Source organism: Crocodylus porosus, unplaced genomic scaffold (assembly GCF_001723895.1).
Source record: "Crocodylus porosus isolate Cpor-Errol unplaced genomic scaffold, CroPor_comp1, whole genome shotgun sequence".
In the NCBI taxonomy this organism is placed as follows: domain Eukaryota; kingdom Metazoa; phylum Chordata; order Crocodylia; family Crocodylidae; genus Crocodylus; species Crocodylus porosus.
This window is the reverse complement of record NW_017728927.1, coordinates 2259429-2279881: the sequence shown is the minus strand read 5'-3', so window position 1 is coordinate 2279881 and position 20453 is coordinate 2259429. Positions and strand designations below refer to the sequence as shown.

The following is a 20453-nucleotide window of genomic DNA, read 5'->3' as shown; positions in this document are numbered from 1 at the left end:
TCTTAGCTTGTCTTCTATGAGACGCAAGGATTTCTAGGGGGGATATCTTTTACTAACTGTATAGTTGGAATAGAGTTAGACAAGCTTTTGAATGCTTTTGAATTTCAACATCACTCTTTGTCCACATCTCTCCAGCTCGGACAAGCCCAGGAAATCTGTAGAACGCCTTGCTAGATTCCTGGTAAAATCCTGTAATGACTGACTGCGAGTCTGTCCGATATTTGAGAGAGAAATGGGTGAACCAAGAAACTGTAGTGAATGTACACCATCTGGCGACAGGGGATCTGCGTGAGAAATCCTAAAGGGAAGATGTGAACAATCAGCCCTCCCCAACACTGACACTTGTTTTTAGCATCTCAAATGTAATGTGTCCTCTAATGTAGGCAGCCAGCTTTCAGCGGTATTGGCCAAAATAAACCTATAGTTGTAATTGGAGGAAATGGAACTGAAAAACATCTAACCAATGTATCAAGTACAAGGCTTGGAGATATTATATCCCTTGAAGAGCTACAATTAAGTCTATGTATGTTATTGCTCATTTTAAGCCTTCTGTGTTACAGACAACCTCATCTTTGTACCAGCCACCTGGAGAACTTGATCAGCAAAGGCATTTATCATTGCCATACTACCTAGAAAGGCCGCTGGAGAAAAGTGAGAGCACTTTTAGTGCTGAGGTATGTGTGATCCAATAAGGGGACTGTCAACAAGGTTCTGGTAGGGAAGATGATAATGGTCACTGGTGTGCTCCAACTGAGAAGGGCCTTCTAGATATGTAAAGAATGTTCTTTGTCCAAATCACAACTTTTTAGTTTTTTAATATAAGCACTTAACCAGAATACTTGTTAGACTACGACTTGACAAAACTGCTTGTGACTTGGAGGTAAAAAGGGATGTTTAGTCAAGGTTTTGTTTTAGACACAGTTAAAAGCAAAAGCTAAAACCTTCTGACTTGCTTTGATTTTTTTTTTCCGCCCCCAGTCTCCCTATACCTCTGGCTTCCAAGAAAGGAGTGCCTTCCTGCCTGGTAAGTAATACTTAATGCAGAAAAGCAACTTTCAGTTCAGCTCTGTCAAATTTTAGAGTATGCTGGCTCCAAGTACTACAGTGGTCACAGAATTCTGTCATTCTCAGGTAAAGAGAAACATAATTGTGCCAAGATCCAAAAAAAAATCTTCAAAAATAGTCATTAGTTACTGGGGAGGGGTTCGTTCCTGAGTGTCCCACTGGTGATCTCTTGGGTTCAGCTAAAAGCACATTTAGCGCTAACCTGTGTCAATGGAAGCTGTGGCTCTTTAGAACCTGTAGAAACCATAACTCCAGGGCTTTCAAGTTAGACATCTGAAATCAGTGGCTGCTTTTGAAATGTGGCTGCAGACTTCCACGTACCTGAGAATTGAATTCCTTTGCATAAATTAAACTCCACATCTTAAGGCAGTAGGACTGGTGGGAATTCCTCCACATGCCGAGATTTACTTCTTTTAAGACCCGATATTGAAAGGTACATATAGCTTGTATGCAGCAGCCCCAGAACCTTCCCACATCAGCTTGATTCATTCCTGGGTTGCAGAAACGTGTCCCTAGTCCACGTGCTTGGCAGCTGGGTTAATTTAATAGCACAGGAGTGTTCTTACAAACAGAGTTAATATTGTACAGGCACCCACAAAAGTCAATGTTTCTTCATTGTGCTTAAAGGAGATCCAGAGCGACAGCAGCCAAGCACAAAACCAGGAGTTTCTGAAGCCTTGGCACTAGCTATGAGGGCCAGACAACAGGCTGAATGGGAAATGGAAAACGAGGATGAAGAGGATTTTACATCATGAACTACAAAAACCAGTGATGCACATTAGTTGCCAACAAAGACCTCAGTATTTTGCACCTATAACTGAAAGTCCTAATAGCAGCAATTATAAATAAATGAAAAAACATTAAAACAAGGGCATTCCATCACAAAATGTACTGTGTCAGTTTTGGTTTAATTCTGTAATTTCATAGTAAATATACTGTACAGTTTTAACAAAAATAAAAGAAATATCAATAATAGCAGCTCTTTCCCTAGCACCTGCTGTTTAAATCTTTGCTGAAGTATGCAGAATGAGCAGGTGGGGAGGAAATATTTATTGTATCCATGTAACTTGTGCCTGAGAGCAAATGCACAGTACAATAGTGTGAAGCTCAATGGTATTTGTATAGCTGACTTGCTTTGTTCAGGCTACTCTGACCTGATTTAAAGGAACAAAAATGAAGTATTGATCAAATAAGCAGGTTTTTATTTATTTAAGTGGCTATTAAAGTGACCTGTGAGCCAGAACTGAATGTAAAAATGACTCCGCTCTAAAGTCTCTCTTCAGCAGTTCTCTTTAAGGAGCTTGCTCTGTGGAACTGTTTTTGATGGAGAGTTTAGCCATCTTAAAACAAAACTTCAGGGTAAAAATTTTGATTAAAAGCTGTTCTTTACTGTGACTTTGCTTGCTCAACTGCCACAGTAATCCTTTTGCCTTGTGTATGTGGGACCCCCAGCTCTGGTCCACATCAAGATAACATAAAAGGTAAATAAAGGGTCATGATTGTTGGATACTTTGGAAATTGTTAATGTAATGACTCTTGTTTCTGTGGGTTTGCAGTGCTTGGTGAATTACTGTTTCTATTGCAGCAGCTGTCACTCGTTTGCAAAGCCACCGCTTGGCTATGATGTCCGCTGTCGGTTCATTTAAACTTTCGTTTTTCATTCCTAGACATTTTTTTTTAATTACTCCTTTCATGCTTCAGCTTTTCATGTGGTTTCCCTCATTTAAGAATAGACCCTGGCATTGGGCTGCTACTGCTGTCATCACTATCATTTCATATTTCCTTTGCTTAAGATTTTTTGCTTTCTTCCTGTGTGACAATTTAAACTACCACTCAGCAGCAGCATAAGTGGTAGACTAGAAGGAAGACATATTCCTGCCACAAGGAGCTTACAGTCTAGAGTAGAGACAGAAGCAACAGCTGAATTTGTGAGAAAGACAAGGTAAGATTTACACAAGCAAGACTACAGTCTTTGGAGGATCTATGGCCTATTCCTGCAATACTGAACTGGGAAAGGTTGATGGTTTAAAAGGCAGGTTGGCTGTCATGTGGCCAAGAAACATTTGAAAGAAGCCCCTATAGTCCACGTGGGAGACTGCCCAGCTATACAGCAAGCCAGTGTTGTAGTTTTCCCTTTACCTAGGCCTCCCACCTTATTTCAAATGAACTTCTGCAGCTGGCAGCATTCGAGGTTAAAATTCTATTGGCAAGACTGGCACTTGGAAGCCTGCCTCTAACACTGGATTTTATAGCAAACTTTTAGCTGTGTTGGGGAATTACCTGCTGCAGACATGTCCCCTTGCCTTGGGTTACAGCAGCCCCTACTCCCCCTTTAGTCCTGCAAAAAACTGTTTGCTTGCAAATGTTTGTAGTGATTTGCAGTTTGTGCCCCCTGGATTTGTGTGTAGTGGAGGCAGGCCACAGCTCTGCACCCTGCTGCCTCTGCCCCAGGAGTTGCACGATGCCATTTTGTGCCTCCTGCTGCCAGGCAGACAGGGATATGTGATGCAGTCAGCGCACAGTTCCAAGGGCAGAGTCCCAGTGCCCTACAGCAGCCCTGCTCCACTCCACACACACAACCAGGAGGCACATGTCCCCCATGGCTCCCCCAGGGGTGTGCACAGTAGTGGGGAGCCATGCCCTGCTGCAGCCTTGGACAAGTCACCCACAGCTCTGTCCCATGACCTGCCCAAGCCCCAGGGCCCCATTCAGTCCAACCTGCACCTGCCTGACTCACTCACCTTGGGAGCCTCAATCTCCCCCTCCCACCCACTATCCTCCACAGACTTACCTGTTGGGCTCTTCTCTACACACTGCTAGGTTGCATTCCTGTACGGTTACCATATTCCCAATTTCAAAAAAGAGGACATTGGGGGAGAGCTAGTGATATGCCTGTGCCCTGCCCCTCTCTCTCAAGCCACAGCTCTCCTAGCCCTGCTGCTGCCTCTCTCTCCTAACTCACAATGCCTGTATGCTGCCAGGGTATGTAGGGACCCCGCTCCACAGGCTCCAAACCCCCCGCCCACACCCCAACTATACAAAGTACCTGTTTAATTTTGCATAATTTTGAGTTTTTAGCTGTGCAATTAAAATTGTGATTAATTGCAACTGTTTTTTTAATCAAGCAACTAAGCGCAATCAATTTTTTTAATCATTTGACAGCCCTCCTATTTTGCTTTCTTGTTAAATGTGCGTAGTCCAAGAATGCTTGTTGTAGCTTAAATACTCAATGGATTGCTAAAAAGAGTAAAAAATCCTTTCTTGAGCTGCACCTGCTAGAAGCAAAAGAATTCTACCCACTCCTGTAACTGCAGAGACAGAGTGCCTTTTTTTAGTGCTCAAAGTCTTAGGCAGTTAATTGAATGGCAAACTGCATTTACTTTGCAAGTGTTTGTATTTCTGAAGGAAAAGGAAGCTAAGCCTGCTACCACTTAGTGTCAGTCAGTTCAAGGAATCAATTAGGACAGAGTGCAAAAATGGCTACCATAAAAAGATTCCCTCTGCCAAATATTACCTTATAATTGGATATAAGTAGTCCATCTTCCATGTTCTCAGTCTTGCAGTAACTGGTAAAGTGTTACAAGAGAATCTATTAGAAGAGAAGTCACTAGCCTAATTACTATAGGAGCAGCTTTCTACTCTATGCATGAGTGAGTGATGTTTTATGCAGACTTTTTGCAGGAAAACACAATAGGAAAAACTATTAGTTTAGAAAAAAAAAAGATTTATTGAAAATGGACTCTCTCCATGCAACTGAACTTGTAACAAACAGGCTGTACTTTATCATCTCAGCTTCCCAGGGCAGTGACAAAATGTAGTATGGAATTTTGTTATCTGATGTTGTGCTGCCCACATGCACCTATTCTTCCTTCAGTTACCTTCTGATAGCAGCATACAGCGTGAGCTATCACAACAGTCAAGTCACTCTGAAGAAGCTGTATGAACAAATATTACTGATACAAGGTACCTTGTACAGACTCTCCCTAACTTATGGATGTAGATTTTCATCATTAGTTAGCTGCATCAAGTAACCCTCTGCTAATACAGAAAACAATGTGTTTTATTGCACTTTTGTCACTGAACTGTAGCACATAAGTATCAAACATAATTTACATCAGGGGTGGCCATATGTCACAAGGGGCATAGGCAGCCTTTGTGTGGCACATGACAGTTCAGGGAGGGGAAAAGCAGTGCAGTGACAGAGATGTCAGGGAGCAGTAAGCAGGGCAGCAGATTGGACAGGGAACATGGGGTATGAAGCAGGGAGCAGAAAGCAGAGTAGCTGTTCAGGTAGTAGAAAGGGATTGAAGTGGCACTTGGGGAGAATATGGAGCTAGTTTGTGGCACATGTGCCAAAAATAGGTTGATCTATGTAGTCAGAAGTCTGCTTAGTCTAGAAGGGTAGAATAGATCATTAAAGTGACTAGTCATTGAGCCATATTGTCTGGGGCCAAAGATAAAGAATGGTGGAGTTACCATTCACTACTCACTAGGAACTAGTTGCATGCTAAAGTGTGGTCACCCTTGCTCTTGGAGCACATGCAGCTGTGTGTGTTAGTCTAAGGCAGCAGTTTTGTTTGGCCTGCAGGGCTTCTAGGGAAATTAAGAATTTGAGGTTGAGTCAGCAATGACTATATTAACCCTCTGACTCCCTGACCCTGCTAGCCCTGCTACTGTGTCTGGATCTGGACTGCAAGGAGCCCTGCAGTCTGGATTTGGCTTGGGGGGGGCAGGTGAGTTTGACACCCCTGGTCTGATACCTTGTTAGGCTACATCTCAGTGGTCACCTCCAGTAGCTGGTAACCAAGTTGTTTTAAACTTCTCTGCTTTTAAAATGAAGCTGTTCTGGATGCGAGTAATAAGACTTGGATCATTTCCCTGTTTATCTCTCTTTTAAAACTGATTATGTTAAAAGTAGCACCATATGAGTTTCCTGCTACACCTCTGCTGTTTGATGCTCTCTAACTACTGATTCCATCCACAGTAGAGCTGTATCTGCTGATGGCAAGTCAGTGGTATTCATAATTAGGGGTCTACTTAACTTGTGACAGGACAAAGCAATTTTGTGCCCAAGTCGTGGCATGAAGAGCTGATTTCAGCTGCCCTGCCTGTCACTGCTGATTGACAAAGAGGCATTATTTGTTCACTGACTGGCACCTTCACTTAGTCTACATCATTAGCAGACAGTAACTCCTAATCATGTGCTCTAAGGGAGCAGTGATTGTTGAGCTGTCTTTGTATTGCAGTAAGCATTGGGACATTCTAAAATAGTGTATTATATAATACAATGGAGGGGGTTAGGCTGATTTTGCAGGGAAATTGCAGCCAACGCAGTATTTCCTGGTGATTGTGGACAATGCCATTTTTCGTGGTTTCCATGAAAACTTTGAATTTAAGCAGACCCCTATTCATAATGGGGGCAATGTAGACCTTGATTGATAAGGGCCACTTTCATGTTTCCTTTCCTGGTAACAGAGGAATTGTTCTAATAGCATATACAAATAGGCTGTGAGGAGGAAGGATAAGACTTGCTGTTTGCCAGTGTGCATCAGCTGATCTATTGTAATTGGTGTGTCTGCTCCCATCCCATAGTAAGCAGAGGTAAGCCATACTAAATTAACCCTGTTTTGTTTTGGCGTAATCTGCCTAAGTTTAACTTCCACTTTTGCTGCAGGAAAGAGGGCAGATTCCGCCAACCTGCAGCAAGTCCATCATTCGATTTAAGCAGTTTAACTATCCATACCCACAGCAGGTATAGTATGCACTAGCTCTGAGCCTTGTTTACACATTCAGACCCCTTTGATTTAAAGATAAACTTAACTAACAGGATCCTTACACCCCTTTAAAGCCCTTCAACTGTGCAAACAATTTAGCAGCAAACATCAAGAAGGCATTTCAGCCACAACTTGGCCTATGGCTAACAACTTGAAAGCAGCATTGTATTTAAAAATGATTCTGGTATAGATCACAAGAAGGAAGCACCTCTCTATCCTTTATCAACCTTTAAAAATATATCAGACTTAGGACTGAATGCTAAAGAGGTACTCAAATTTCCCCATCAAGTATCAAAGTTTTAGCATATTGTTTGCAACGAGCAGAGACACTGCAACACAGTCATCCTATCCATCCCGTAGGAGTGAAGTATATTCAGCCTCAAACAGTGATGGCACTATTGTCAGCTGCAATATAAGGATAAGCGTGTATGCTTTTAAGAGGTCCCCAAACCATCACATAGATAAGGAACAGATTGCTTAATGTACCAGAACCACTAATATTCAGTTTTAAATTAGGCCTTCAGAAAGCTGCTGCCATGATTTAATACCAAGATATAAACCAATAAAAGGAATAGTTTGATTATAAAAAGTGTGAGCCATCCACATGTGCTAATTTGTGAAATCAGTTGATCCCTACAGACTACACTACAGATGCCTCTGATTACAAAGCAGAATCATTTCCCCTTGGACTTACAATGATTGCAGCTCAGACTTTGCCAGTATAGTGACACTGAGAGGGGTTGGTTGCGAGTCAAGTTCTATTCATATGACACAAGCAGAACACCTCAGGTTGTTTAGTCTCATTTGCAGATGTGGAGCCTTTGGTGTTGAACTCAGATCTGCCTGAACAAGAAGGATATTTAGATCCATGGAAGTGTCCCATCAGGCCTAAGCCTAGTAGTGGGGATCACAGTCCTCCAGCAGGCTGTCTGTAATGTAGCTGACTTCAAGGACAGTCTCATAGTACATTTTTTCTGCAAATGTGTTCACTGTCCAGGCAACCACTTGCACTCCTTTAGAAGACCACTGCTTCACATATTCTCTGTAAAGAAAAAAAAGCATCAGTAAAGATTCAATAAAGGGGAATAGAGACTGGCACCACACAGGAAAAAACAAAGATTTCTCCTTTTTTATAGACACTTTTCAGAACAACAGCATATCATCTTTAAACAACTGATAGTTTCTAGGGTCAGAAGGGACCTGAACAGATCATCAAGTCCAACCCCCTGCCCTAGGCAGAAATGAGTGCTGGGATCATAATACCCCAGCCAGGTATCTATCCAACCTCCTCTTGAAGACCTCCAAGGTTGGGGAGAGCACCACCTCCCTTGAGAGCCCATGCCAGAGCCTGGCAGCCATAACCGTAAAGGTAGGCAATAACCATTTTTTCCCTCTAATACTAATAATGGAAGGTGGAAACACTGGGATAAAAATATGAATTGGGAGGACTGAGGCAGAAATATTTTTTAGTTCAATGTTAAATATATTTTTAATGTTTTAAAACAGCATTTAACATCACTAGAAATTCTTGTTGAGTGCATAGCATTCCAGTTCATGGGAATCACTTGGCCTCTTCCTTCATAGCTTTAAAATGATACTGCTTCCAGAAAAAACATACAAACACTTACTGAGAAATGTAATTTTTCTGCATGAGGAAAGCTGAAACCCCACACAGGTGCCACAAGAAATTGTGCAGGCTCCAGTCCAGAATGACATCCATCATCATATACCAGTAGTGCTTCCAAAAGCTGTTGAAACGAGGCTTCCCATCTCCAAAATGACTAAGGCTCCATGGCCGATGGGTTAGCGCTGTTAGGACATTTCCATCAGCTTGCCTCATCTGGAAGAGCAAGGTGAGAACAGTACAACACTTATCATGACACCAAAATGCCAAAGTTATGTTTTAGATTAGTTGGATTTCAAAGGGAAACATTTTGAGACATAACAATGAGTGGCAGTACTTTGAATATACATTTCTACTAGAGTTCTCTTCTTCTCCAACTCCTTCACTGACTCTATTTGAAAGCTGCTTATACTAATTGCTTGTGTTGGATTGCTCTCCCCAGGTAATGTAATGTTTTTAATGAAATAAATCCTCCTCTTATTTTAAGGTGCAAAGTTGACAATGGAAATTAAAAACAATGCTGTGAATGTATTCTATATCTTGTAGCTTGATGACTACATGCCAATTTTAAGCTAGTGAACCTCCTTCAGTGTATTTTTTTTCTGATGGAGGGCATTATTTGTGATTCACAGTGTGCATATCGAACTTCATGGGAGGATCCGTGGGAGGTAGAACAGGTGTGGGGGGATATATGAGGCCTGACAACACACTGCCTTTATCCTTGTTTTGACAACTGCTTTTAGGCATGTTCTTATTTATTTAAAAATAAGCGAGACAGTAAAAATACTCTGAAAGCACTCTGGAGTTACCTGTCTCCATCAGACTATACTGATGGTAACAGTGATAACTTGAAGTATCTATAGAACTAAAAAACTCCAAAATTACCCTTTAGGAGACTTTACCTTATAGACAACATCTGGCATGAAAGAACAGACGATACTGCTGTTGTACAAACGAGGATATTCCAGGTAGAGGAGTTTTAGGGCACTGACTGCCTATAAATAAAAGATATGTAGACAGAACTTACACTGTGGTCAAAGGCAAATTTTAGAGAGTTCATATGATACAAAAATTCCCATTTAAAAATGCCATTTGCTAGCTTCCCACTTAAAAATGCCATTTGCTAGCACATGGGAGATGGTACTGGAAAGGCGAAGAAGGAAAGTAGCACTTAACTTTGTTCACAGCAGTAAGACGCAGATACTTCCTTACAGAATCATAGAAATTTAGGGTTGGAAGAGGCCTCAGGAGGTCAAAGCAGGACCATCCCCAACTAGATCATCCCAGCCAGGGCTTTGTCAATCCGGGTTTTACAAACCTCCAAGGATGGAGATTACACAGCTTCTCTGGGTAGCTTGTTCCAGTGCTTTACAACCCTCCTTGTAAAAGTTTTTCCTAACATCTAACCTAAACTTCCCTTGGTGCCAATAGATTCAATTGTTTCTTGTTCTCTCATCTGCCACCACTAAGAACAGTCTAGCTCAGGGATCAGCAGTGTTTTTGGGCACAGTGCCCAAAACAACTGCAAACTGAATGTGTTAAGATGTTGGTGTGCTAAGGGCAGAGGGCAGGGGAGCCTCAAGAGGCCTGATCCTTGTTGTAGCATACAGCCCCAACCCCTTCTCCGAGTTACATAACAAAAAAACTCTATAATTATTGTCAAACAAGGCATTATTTATCAAATGTATTTTGTGTCATAGTACAAACCATAGACAGAAAACAGGAAGGATCCATTCCCATTTGGAAGTCAGAGATGAGACAATTTTTCCCCTCCCCCAGCAGAGGCAGGGATCTCTGTTATTCACTTGCTCAGATTTTGTGTATGGTTGCAATATTACAGAACCTGTACAGTTTTTTTAAAACCCAACCTAGCAATCTGCAAAGGATGTCCCATTTCATTCATACTGCAGACCAATCAGACCAATATTAACATACCAATGCAAAAGGTGAGTGAGGAGCTTATAGTATATTGAGCTGTGAGTGATACCTGATTTGCATGGCCCTTGACATCAAAGTAGATAACGAGGTTATGCTGCAGACACTCCATAACAGCTTCTTTCAGTGTGGGGATTTTTTCACCCCGGAAATCTCTCCTACATTAGAGTTGAAAATAGTTCAGTGGAATGCACCAAATCAAGCAGAACTCCAAAAAAACAAGAATGCCCCCCAAAAAACCTTAAATCAAAACACCTGGAAGTATAAGTTAATAGAGCACTCTCTTTAATAATGAATATGTTCGCAGTGATATATGACAAGTTTTATTCACAAAAATCTTCTAGGAAGATCAAAAATAGTATTTTACAAATATATTGTAGGGATGCCTTTAACAAGGAGGGCCTGTTCTCTTAGAACTCAAGGTAGTTTCATTCAGGCTTCATAATATTATGCTCTACAAAGTGAAACCTTCCCACCCTTCAAACAAAATACTGTACAGGAAACCCTTGCTACTCGCGGTTTCAAATATTTGCGAATGCTGAACCCACATCTTGAATACACATTTCCCCCTCCAACTTGCACAAATATCTTAAATACACTTACAGGAGCTCCTCGGGAGCTCCATGCTTGCCGCCGGGCTCCCGCCGCCTCCACCAGCGCAGCTATATCCCTGCCGCCACCAGTGCAGCCATGCCCCCCACCCCAGCTGCTGGGGGCACTGCATTCATGACGTTCATGAACGCAGTGCCATATTCATGGATTTTGCCATTCGCCGGGATCTCAAGAACGTACCCCCACAAATGGTGAGGGATGCCCGTATATATGATCATTCAAAAATGTTCAGCCAAACAGGAGATTTCTGTGAATAAAATTCATTTTAGAAATATTTATTCCATCAAGTTTTGAAAAAAAACCTAAACAGTATTATTCCCACCATATTAATATTTTGTAGATCAAATTCTGCCCTAAGGAAGGTTTGGCCAAGGTTTCATAAAGGTTAGCCCTCCCACTCCAAGACTGGGCAAAGAGAAAGATCCTAGTGAACCACTAATATATAACAATAGGCCAGGTCCTATGGGTCCCACAATCTTGAAGTTTCAGAGAGTTTGAGTCACTGATGCCCTCATGCCAAAGTTAAGATGGAATTCATGATGGGTGCCTTTGGTGCCATAGAAATGATAGTTTCAGAAGTGAGTATAGGTATTGGACTACTGCTGATTGCTTACCATAGTCTGTGTTTTGCAGCTGGATTAAGTCTCCTAATTTCATCAAATGTCAAGTCACGTAAACTTCCAGACCCATTGGTTGTCCTTTCCACTGTGTCGTCATGCATTAGAATGGGAACACCATCTGCAGTGAATTCAAGGTCCAGCTCCACACCTGTTGCTCCATTCTCAGCTGCCTTAAAAAAATAAAAAGACAAAACTTTATGAACAGGAATGTTCCTCAACACATACTTTGCATTCCAGTGCAGAAGGTGGCAACATTTGGGCTGTTTTACTACAGCTTAGCTCCGACCATGGATCACTTTCATTTTGGTTTGTGCTGCCGTAGGCAAAACCGCAGTCACGGCTCTGCCCCACAGTACCACCAAGGCAGTTTCTCTTTGCTGCCAGCTGTTGTATGGGTGATGCCCCCACAGGCCTTGGGCTCATGGGGCATCATTCACTGACTTCTCTTCTAGGACAGGTGCCAAGCTGCTGCTCGTTTCGCTGGTAAGAAATGTCAGTCTATGCAGCACAGTGTGCTTTATTCAAGATCTTTATAGAACAATTATGGGAATATGCTCTATATCCCAGATGGTACATCTCTGTGCCAAAGTCCTGTGGAAGGAGAGATCTCAACTCCATATCTGCTAAAACAACAATATTGTCATTCCTCTCCTAATGACCTGGATATGGTATAAAGGTTGGTTATTGATAAAATGCATAAACAACCCTGGGAACAGGAACTGAAACACAGATCTCCCTCCTCTCTACCAAGCGCCCCAATTACTAGGCCAGCATCACGGTGCCTGTTTCTGGCCCAATTAATCTTGATTTCTCTTTTGCAAAGCTGCAGTAGAGGGGTTTCCACTCCTGAAAAACCAACAGCTAGGTGGTGACAGGACTCTCCTGGGAGGTAATAAATGTTGGTTTGAAATTGTCCAAGTTAAGACTTCACACACCCAGTACTCCCACATCATAGGCAACTCCTCTAATCAATGGAAAAGTAGGGTGATAGCACCATCACCCTCTGCTTCACAAAGGAGAAAAGTGGTTGTGGATTGTGCTTTGGAGGGAGCTTACTCCTTTAGGGGTATGTGTTAGGGAAACCCATGAACAGAGAGAGAGAAAAACAAGGCTAAGTCAATGTGGGACTAAACTTTTTAAAACAGAAGAGGAATGTGTGTTACTCTGGATCAGGGGTTTTGAATGTTTTGCGGCCAGACACAGAGGGGGTGAGGGGTGGAGGTGTGTACCCGAATGCACCGTGGTGGCAGCCAGCGCATGCAAGCTCCCCACCATGTCTAGCCAGGCAGACAGCACCCATGTGTGATGGTGCATGGCAGCGCTCTGCCTCCTCCTGCCTGTTCATACCCCCTAGGGCCTTCTCAAGTACACCCGGTATATATGTACCCCTGGTTGACAACCCCTACTCTGGATTATCCATTCTCTCTTGCTCTCTTCACCTTCATCCCTCCATCCTCACAGACATGCCTTTTCTACAGCCTTCACCTTTCAGTAGTCAAACGCTAAGTGTCTTTTCAAGACCAGGACCTCAGTCAGGAAGAACTCCCAGTAAAAAGAGTGCTAGGCTGCTGACTTTTTCAGAAGGCCTTTTACATTTCTCAGGTCCCAAGTAGCTGAACATTAAAGAAGAGACACGTAAACAGCTTCTTCCCTGCGGTTTCCAAATGCATTCTGCTGGGTACCCAGCGTTCCCCAGATCACTTTGGGCAACGAGGACTGATATGTTTACCGTTAACAATTCACAGAGGCATGCCTGGCAAATCCCCAGCTAACCTGATGTCTCCATCAGTTTTAGCAGCTCTCTCAATCCCTCCGGTGGGGTTTGCTGATGAGCCCGCGCTAATCACTCCCATTTGTACACCTTTGCAGTGCTTTCCTTGTTTATCGCACCCTTAATTCCCCGCTTCTGCTTGGCTCCAGGCAACCGTGGGCTTGTGCCTTTTTAAGAAGGGGAAGCAGCCGGCACAGCGAGCTGTGGACACGCCTGGATGCCAGGACTGGGCAACATACTGCAGCCCAGCTCTTCCCCCGGCCCCGTCTCCCCTGGGTGTCAGCACCCACGTAGGCAGCCTGGTCCCGGCAGCTGTGCAAACGAAGGGGGCCAGTGGCGGTGCAAACAAAGCACATCTTGCCCCCCCCCAGCAAAGCAGCCCTTGGGTGCAGCCGACTCCCCCTCTCTCCGACCAGGCGTGCAGCATGCCCGGCCCAGCTCAGCGGGGAGAGCAAGGGCCAAGGCCGGGCGGGGGCTGCGAGGCCCGGGGCAGGAGGGGGCGCAGCGCTGCCTTGCCCGCAGGGAGGCCCCGGCCCGGACCTGTCTGATGGCCGCCAGCGTGTTCTCGGGCGCGTCGTGGCTGCCGCCGCGGTGGGCGATGCGGGCGGCGGCGCCGCGCGGCTGCAAGACGTGCTGGGCCCGCGGCAGCGGCGCCGGCTCCAGGCTGAAGAGCCGCAGCGCCAGGTAGAGCCCGGCCGGCACCAGGCAGGACAGCGCCGGGCTCCGGGTCAGCGCCAGCAGCGCGCCCAGCAGCGCCGTGAGGGCGCCCAGCAGGCCCGGCGCGCCGCACAACATGACGAGGCAAGGCGGCACGAAACCAACCGCGCTCCCGCCCGGCGCCGCCGGCACCCGAGCGCACAATGCGCTGCGGGGCCGGGCACCGGCCAATCCGCACCCACCGGTGGGTTTTGCCAACAGCCAATCAACGCCCAGCCCCACTCTGCTATCAGCCAGTCATCCTCCACCAACTGGCCACTGCCCACCAATCGTCATGGAGAACACATTCTGGCTGAGCCTCTCAACCAACGATTGGCTGAAAGGCCGGAAAGGGGCAGGATCTGGGGTGGGGCGGGTGGAGGTTGCCCAGGCGCTGTGGCTGCTTCCTGCCGCTCGCCCGGAGCTACGAAACCACAACCGCCTTTCAGCAATAGGAGTTCAGCGTATTAATGTTGGTCTCCTGCCTTCTGCCTCTTTAGGGATCACGTTTTTAAGTTTTCTCTGCCCCAGGCAGGCTGAAGCGGAGGCTCCCCTGTGGTCCTGCAGCTGTAACTGAGAAAGACCATTGGGAGACTTGGCATTTAAACGAATAAAAGAGATTACCCCAAAAATCTTTGCCTCTGCCTACTTAAAGACATACATAGAAGCAGCAGTGAGTGTGGAGGGATTTGTGCCAAAAATCCCTGTAATCAGCCACCTCTAGGCTATTTGAGCCCTAATCTGGTATTCTTAGGATATGCTCCAGGCTAGGTGTATTGTGGCTGACAGGGCTTGGACTGCGTAGCTGTAGTCCCGCTAGTCTCGAAACTGAGACTTCCCTCCTGCAGCCAAGGCTGTCCTTAGGGGGGTGAATCAGGCGCTGCAAGCCCTGCGCTTTGGGGGGCCCCATGGAGCCGGGTGGAGCGGCAACTCTGTGCTCCTGCCAGCTTCACGTCTGGCTGCTGGGCAGCCTCCACCCTTCCCTGGGCCGCCAAATCCGCCCGCGGCATCCTCGCATCCCAGAGGCAAGACTCCGCATGGGCTGATTTGCCCCAGGCCCCGCAACCTGCTCGGGTCATCTCTGCCTGCGGCCATATGGTTGAAGGCAAGCAAAACTCCTCTTTTGGAAGCATCAGAAGCCCAGGTGAAGGTGGAAAATGCTTGCTGGTAGCAGGGCCACATGGTTCTTGAATGACTCATGGATCTGGAATTGATCTGGCTGATTTGGGACGCGAAGAATTTTCCTTAAAAAAAACAAAACCCAAACCGATTCTGCATTTAGTACTTAGCGTCCACAAGTTCATTAAAGGCACATTAAGTTTAGTACCTGTAATGACAGGTTCTAAATGCGCTGTAATCAGCACGACTGCACATTAGTGCAAATGAATGCTTTTTTGGTGATGTTAATGCACATTAGACTAAATCTACTGCACATTAGTGCATTAGCAGGGTTTTTGCCAGCCGCGCTGATGCGCAGTTGAATTAGTCTTCTGTGCATTAAGCCTCTAATGTAGCCATACACAGAGTGATGTAGGTGCTTTTGGTGATCTGCAGCCAGCTGTACGTTTTAAATGTTGAACTGATTTTGTAATGCATTTGTATTTCTGTTTTTCCTTCCGCTCCAAGCAACAACCTAAACTCAGACCTTACCTGAGCCAAGTGTTGATAGAGCAAATGAATGTCTTTTGCCCTGATCATCTACTGGACTTCTTCTCATGCTCTGTCTGAGGTTGTTGATGGCAGATACTGAGCAGAATTCACAGGTTCCTTCCAATCTGACAGGCCCATCACAGTAAGCGTTTCTGCTATGGTCGTGGCCCACTATGGCAGCATGATTACAGCTGGTTGTAGCCCAGGCTGCAGAACAAGATGACACTTGGGAGCAAGTGCAGTCTCCTCTGACATGTCTCCAGAAGGAGAGCATGCCTGTGGCAGCTGTGCCTGTGTCCCAAGGCTCATGAGATCACGTGTTGCCACGTGCCCATGTCAAACACTGTCATCTCCCCAGTGCAAACTGGGGACATTCCAATTCAGGTCCCTTGCTGCTGCTGCTGGTAACTAGACAATGAATGACAAGAAGAGAGGAGCTGTTTTCAGGGCACTGTTTTCAGACCATGGGCAGCATGAATGCTGCGTGCCCCCGGCAGTGGTGCTTTTGGCAGGGCAGTGGGGTGACAAGTGCCAACTAATGGTCCATGACTATTTGCAGACGCCGCTGGCAGCACTGGCAGTGGCCAGTGGTGATCGCAGACTGCCCACAGATGCTGCCAGCAGTATTGACCTTTTTGCAGGGGGGGCACCACCATGCTCAGGGTGCATGTTCACCCGTGTGCACCTACACATCGCCAATGATGGGAAGGATTACTGGAAACAGAGCGTGGTTTACATGGAGTATCCGGATCAATGTGGGAAATCCGGGAGGGGCAGAAAACCTCTCCCAGAGGCATGAGCAGGTACCCGCCTTCCCCTTTAGAGGGTCAGCCTCTCTCCTTCCAAACTACAACTCCCAGAATGCACCGCTGAGGCCAGAGAGCCTGTTGCTCCCAGCATGCAACGCCCCCGCCAAACGGCGCGGGGACGGGCGCCGGGGAGCAATGCATGCTGGGATTTGTAGTTCTCCCCGCCCGTGAGTGCTCCCAGGTGCTGCCCCCCGGAAGCGCAGGGGGAGGGGCGGGCTGTGGCTCCGGTTGCCAGGCACCGGCGGTTCTGGCGCGGCGGAGCGCGGGGCCGGGATCTTGGGCGAGCAGGGCCGGCAGGTATCCGGGGACACGGGCCTGTGGTCACTGCCCCGAGCTCAGCGCGCGGGGGCAGCGTCCGCGGCCCGGGCGGGGAATGGAGCGCATGGATGCGCTGCGCTGAGGGGGCCCTGGCGCCTGTGGGCGGCCGAGAGGGAGGGAGCGAGGGCCCTGCGCTTGGGGGTTGCTCAGCTGTGAGCAATGGTCTGCCTGGGACGCCGGGTGTGTGTGTGTCCAGGCTTTGTCCCCGGGGGTGCCTGGTTTCTACCCAGTTTGCAAAGGAGCCTTGCATTGAAGGGGGGTATTGGGCGTTGCTGCCTTGAAATGACATCAGGGCCAGGATTTGTTCTTTGCTTGGCTGTGAGTCTCTTAGCATCGGTGCAGGGGTCGTGTTTGTAGCAGGGGAGACTTCTTGGGGGCTCTGGCCCCCTGCCAGGGCTGTGGGCAATCTAGCAAAGAGCTGCTTTTGGATCCTCCATGCTACTGCAGATTCAGTGACTGCATAGACCATGTGCGCAGCCTGCGTTCTCCAGTTGATTTGTGAATAAACCTTGTCTGTGTCGTGTCCCCCCCCGCCCCCTTAAAAAGATCATTCCTTTCCTCCCCATTGCCACCATCTGCTCCTTAACTTACGGCGTGGTTCTCCTCCCTGCACTGGCCAGGTCTCAGCAGGACTGCTGTGTCCAGTTGAAGACAGTGCATTTAAAAAAAGAAAGAAAGAGCCCATTTGAAAAGAGTCTAGGCCAGAGGTTCAGAAATCATGACCCTGAGGCAGAAATGGAAAGAATAGGGTTTATTTAGTCTAGAGAAGAGAAAACTGAGATGATGTGGAAAGGGGAGGGTTGTAAACTCTTTTCCGCATCTGCTGGGGACAGGAGGGGATTAATGTGCAGCAAGGGACAATGGGATGTCAGGCCCAACTTCTTAATTGTATGAGTATAGGTTTTTAGGATGCAGCTAGATGAAAGTCTGTGAGGAAGGGTTTAGGTGTAGCTGGTTCAGCCTTTGGCAGGCAGATGCACTAGATGACCTCTAACATCCCTTCCAGCCCCATTTTCTGTGATTCTGTAGTAGGAGTGCAACATCCTATCTCTTGTACTGGCTTTCAGATGTTTGACTGCCAAAGTTGTAAAGCACGGCACAGTCAAACGAGAACTGTAGACAGTAACTAGGGTTACAAATGGCTTGAAACCTAAGGCTGTTTTGGAGTTTAAGGTCCTAGTTTTGTTCCCATTCAAGTGATTGCCTTGAGGAGAATCAAGCCCTTTGAGACAGCAGTACACTGGAGATTACTTAACTTAGAGTCCATAATAGCATAAATTAACAAGAATTTGTATGAAATCTTCCATGTCACATTTATGTCTCACTGCAACATATTGCAGAGAACAGTTTGTTTCCCAATCGTTTTCACAACCTGCTCTTGTTGTGCTTGTGCTGCTGTATTTTTTCCATTGGTAGTACAATGGTGGTAGTAATATATCTCTATGTGCAGTTTAATCATATGAAGATGGAAGACTATGAAAAATTCTGTGAAAAGCATCTTGCCAGGCTTCAAGGAGAGTTGCTACCAAGAGAAATCTCTTTGCCTACTCAGCACAAAAATATTTCACTTATCCAGTTCCATGGCGTTCCTGTGCTTTCACCTTTGGTAAGTTTGACTTTTAAGTACTTACATTTAGAGAAGGCAGAGACCATTTTTGTTCACTTATCTATACTGGGTTATGGTGCAACCAACCATGACTAGCACATTTCTGTAGTGTTCAAGAACGAAATTAAAGTAAGGCTGATGGGAGTGGAGTTTTATGATACAGTTAAGTAAAAAAATAATTTTTCCCATTCCAGAGTTTGGATTGAGGTGTTTACCACTTGGGAAGTACTCCTATGTTGGATTATTTCATAGCTTCCCATTATACCTGTTGGTTTTCCAGCCTTATTTTGTGAAAGCGGCTCTTTTCCTACCCTGTTCTCTTCTTGCTAGGCCTTTGTTTGATTAGTACACTCAGATAAGCGCAAGTTGTAGTGTAAAAAGGTCCTTACCATTTTTGTCTAGACAACACTACAACTGCTGGTAGAGTTGGATAGTAAGAAATGCAGCTACAAAGCTGACTAACACAATCAAAGCCTTTAAGATGAACATGCGGCCCAATTGATTATGCATCCCACAGTGTGCCCCTCAGGCCTTCGCCATGCAGAAGTCTTTCTAAAATCTTTTCTAATATCAGAGAGGCTTCGCTAGGAGGATTTTGGAGAAGTCTCAGTGCAGCAGCAGCTCCATTTTAATTATGCCTTAACTTGTCTGGTACATACAGAGCATGGAAGTGGATTATTTACTATGTTTCCTTTCACTTTGTGAAATAATGTGTGTCATAAGAAAAATACTTATGGTGGTATAAACCAGGCAAATACTGCTACTATCATACTTCATTATTTTTAATGGAAAATTGCTTATTTGCTAGTTGCTGAATGTCATTTGGGCTTATTTAAAATAGTACCCAATAAAAAGAGTGGATGGAAATGCTAGATTGATTGGAAAGTTTTGACTCAAACTTTTTTTGTTTGAAAATGGGGTTTTCAGCTAAACAGGATTTTTTTTTTTTTTTGCTAAAAAAATTTAAAGTTTTCATTTTATTCAGAAATGCTATTAGAGTGTCTCAGCAACAGAAGATGCTGTTTCATGGGAGATATCAATTTTTTTCCATCTATTTCCAACAGGCTCTAAAAGATACTTAAGATGGCACCTCTAGATTAAATGACATTATTGTTTTCTCTTCTCTCTCTCCTTGAGTTTACTCTGACTTATTCTTGTTTTATAATTGGTCTTGGTTAGCTCTGTTATACATATATATTTTAAGTGAATTTTTTTATTTTAAGATTCTTTATTTGTATGGAATACAGAAATTGAATGACGGAACATCCTATAAACGACAACACTGAGGGATAAGGCTAGGGTGGCAGTTTTAGATTTGATATCCATTGCAAGGCATCCTCAGTGGCCTGGTGCAGGTCTTCATTGCAACCATTAAAATTAAATTGAGGCATTTGTTCATGATGTATGCTACAGTTTGGATTTTGCCACACTCAGACTTGAAGTCTTTAATAAAATTCCATTGATGTAGTAGGTTGTTACCACTTCCTTGTTCAGTATGAACCATGTTCCTTGCTGTCCAACTCCATCTTGATAAAGCAAAGCTAGGAGGTTTAGATGTGGCGTCTGTGATAAGAAATTTATTTTAAGACGTTGCAACTTCTCCAGTCATCTCCATACAATTCTAAATGGTTTTAAGTAAACCTGGGTTTAATCAGCAGTTGAGTAGGGAAAGTTAAATATGTTCATATGAAGGTTTTTTTAGCTTATATAGAATAAAACAAACATGCCATCCATCATTTTTCATAACATTGCAGCATATTTGCCTTATCTTTTGACTTTGCTGGTTTGAAATATGAATGTAGTGTTTCTTTAACAATGAGATATTGTATGTGGCCAAGCTAGGGTTTTTGGAAGAAGTAAAGGTTAGACTTCAAAATGGTTTCATAGTTTCATAGTTTCTAGGGTCAGAAGGGACCTGAGCAGATCATCTAGTCCGACCCCCTGCCATGGCAGGAAAGAGTACTGGGGTCAAA

At 45.0% G+C, this 20453-nt stretch overlaps 3 protein-coding genes across 9 annotated transcripts in view; 2 read left to right on the top strand and 1 right to left on the bottom strand.

The window, feature by feature from the left end:
- TMC5 (transmembrane channel like 5) overlaps positions 1-2583 on the top strand; it is a 30542-nt gene extending 27959 nt beyond the window's left edge. For all 3 annotated transcript variants that reach the window (XM_019541775.1, XM_019541774.1, XM_019541777.1), the window contains 3 exons: positions 561-674; positions 979-1024; positions 1693-2583. In XM_019541775.1, the coding sequence (XP_019397320.1) occupies positions 561-674; positions 979-1024; positions 1693-1820 (288 nt within the window). In that variant the 3' untranslated portion in view covers positions 1821-2583. The remainder of the gene's footprint in view (positions 1-560; positions 675-978; positions 1025-1692) is intronic.
- Positions 2584-6362: 3779 nt separating this feature from the next.
- On the bottom strand, positions 6363-14211 carry GDE1 (glycerophosphodiester phosphodiesterase 1). Its single transcript, XM_019541778.1, has 6 exons — positions 13942-14211; positions 11625-11800; positions 10451-10556; positions 9366-9458; positions 8468-8679; positions 6363-7881 (listed from the first exon to the last, which is right to left on the bottom strand). Exons 1-6 carry the CDS (start codon positions 14194-14196, stop codon positions 7734-7736), a joined length of 990 nt encoding a protein of 329 aa, XP_019397323.1. The 5' UTR covers positions 14197-14211; the 3' UTR covers positions 6363-7733.
- Positions 14212-16763: 2552 nt separating this feature from the next.
- CCP110 (centriolar coiled-coil protein 110) overlaps positions 16764-20453 on the top strand; it is a 26514-nt gene continuing 22824 nt past the window's right edge. For all 5 annotated transcript variants that reach the window (XR_002102311.1, XM_019541773.1, XM_019541770.1 and 2 more), the window contains exons 1-2: positions 16764-16853; positions 18325-18480. Coding sequence is in view for 4 of the 5 variants with exons in the window: in XM_019541773.1 (XP_019397318.1) it covers positions 18334-18480 (147 nt within the window). In the remaining variant the exon portion in view is untranslated. The remainder of the gene's footprint in view (positions 16854-18324; positions 18481-20453) is intronic.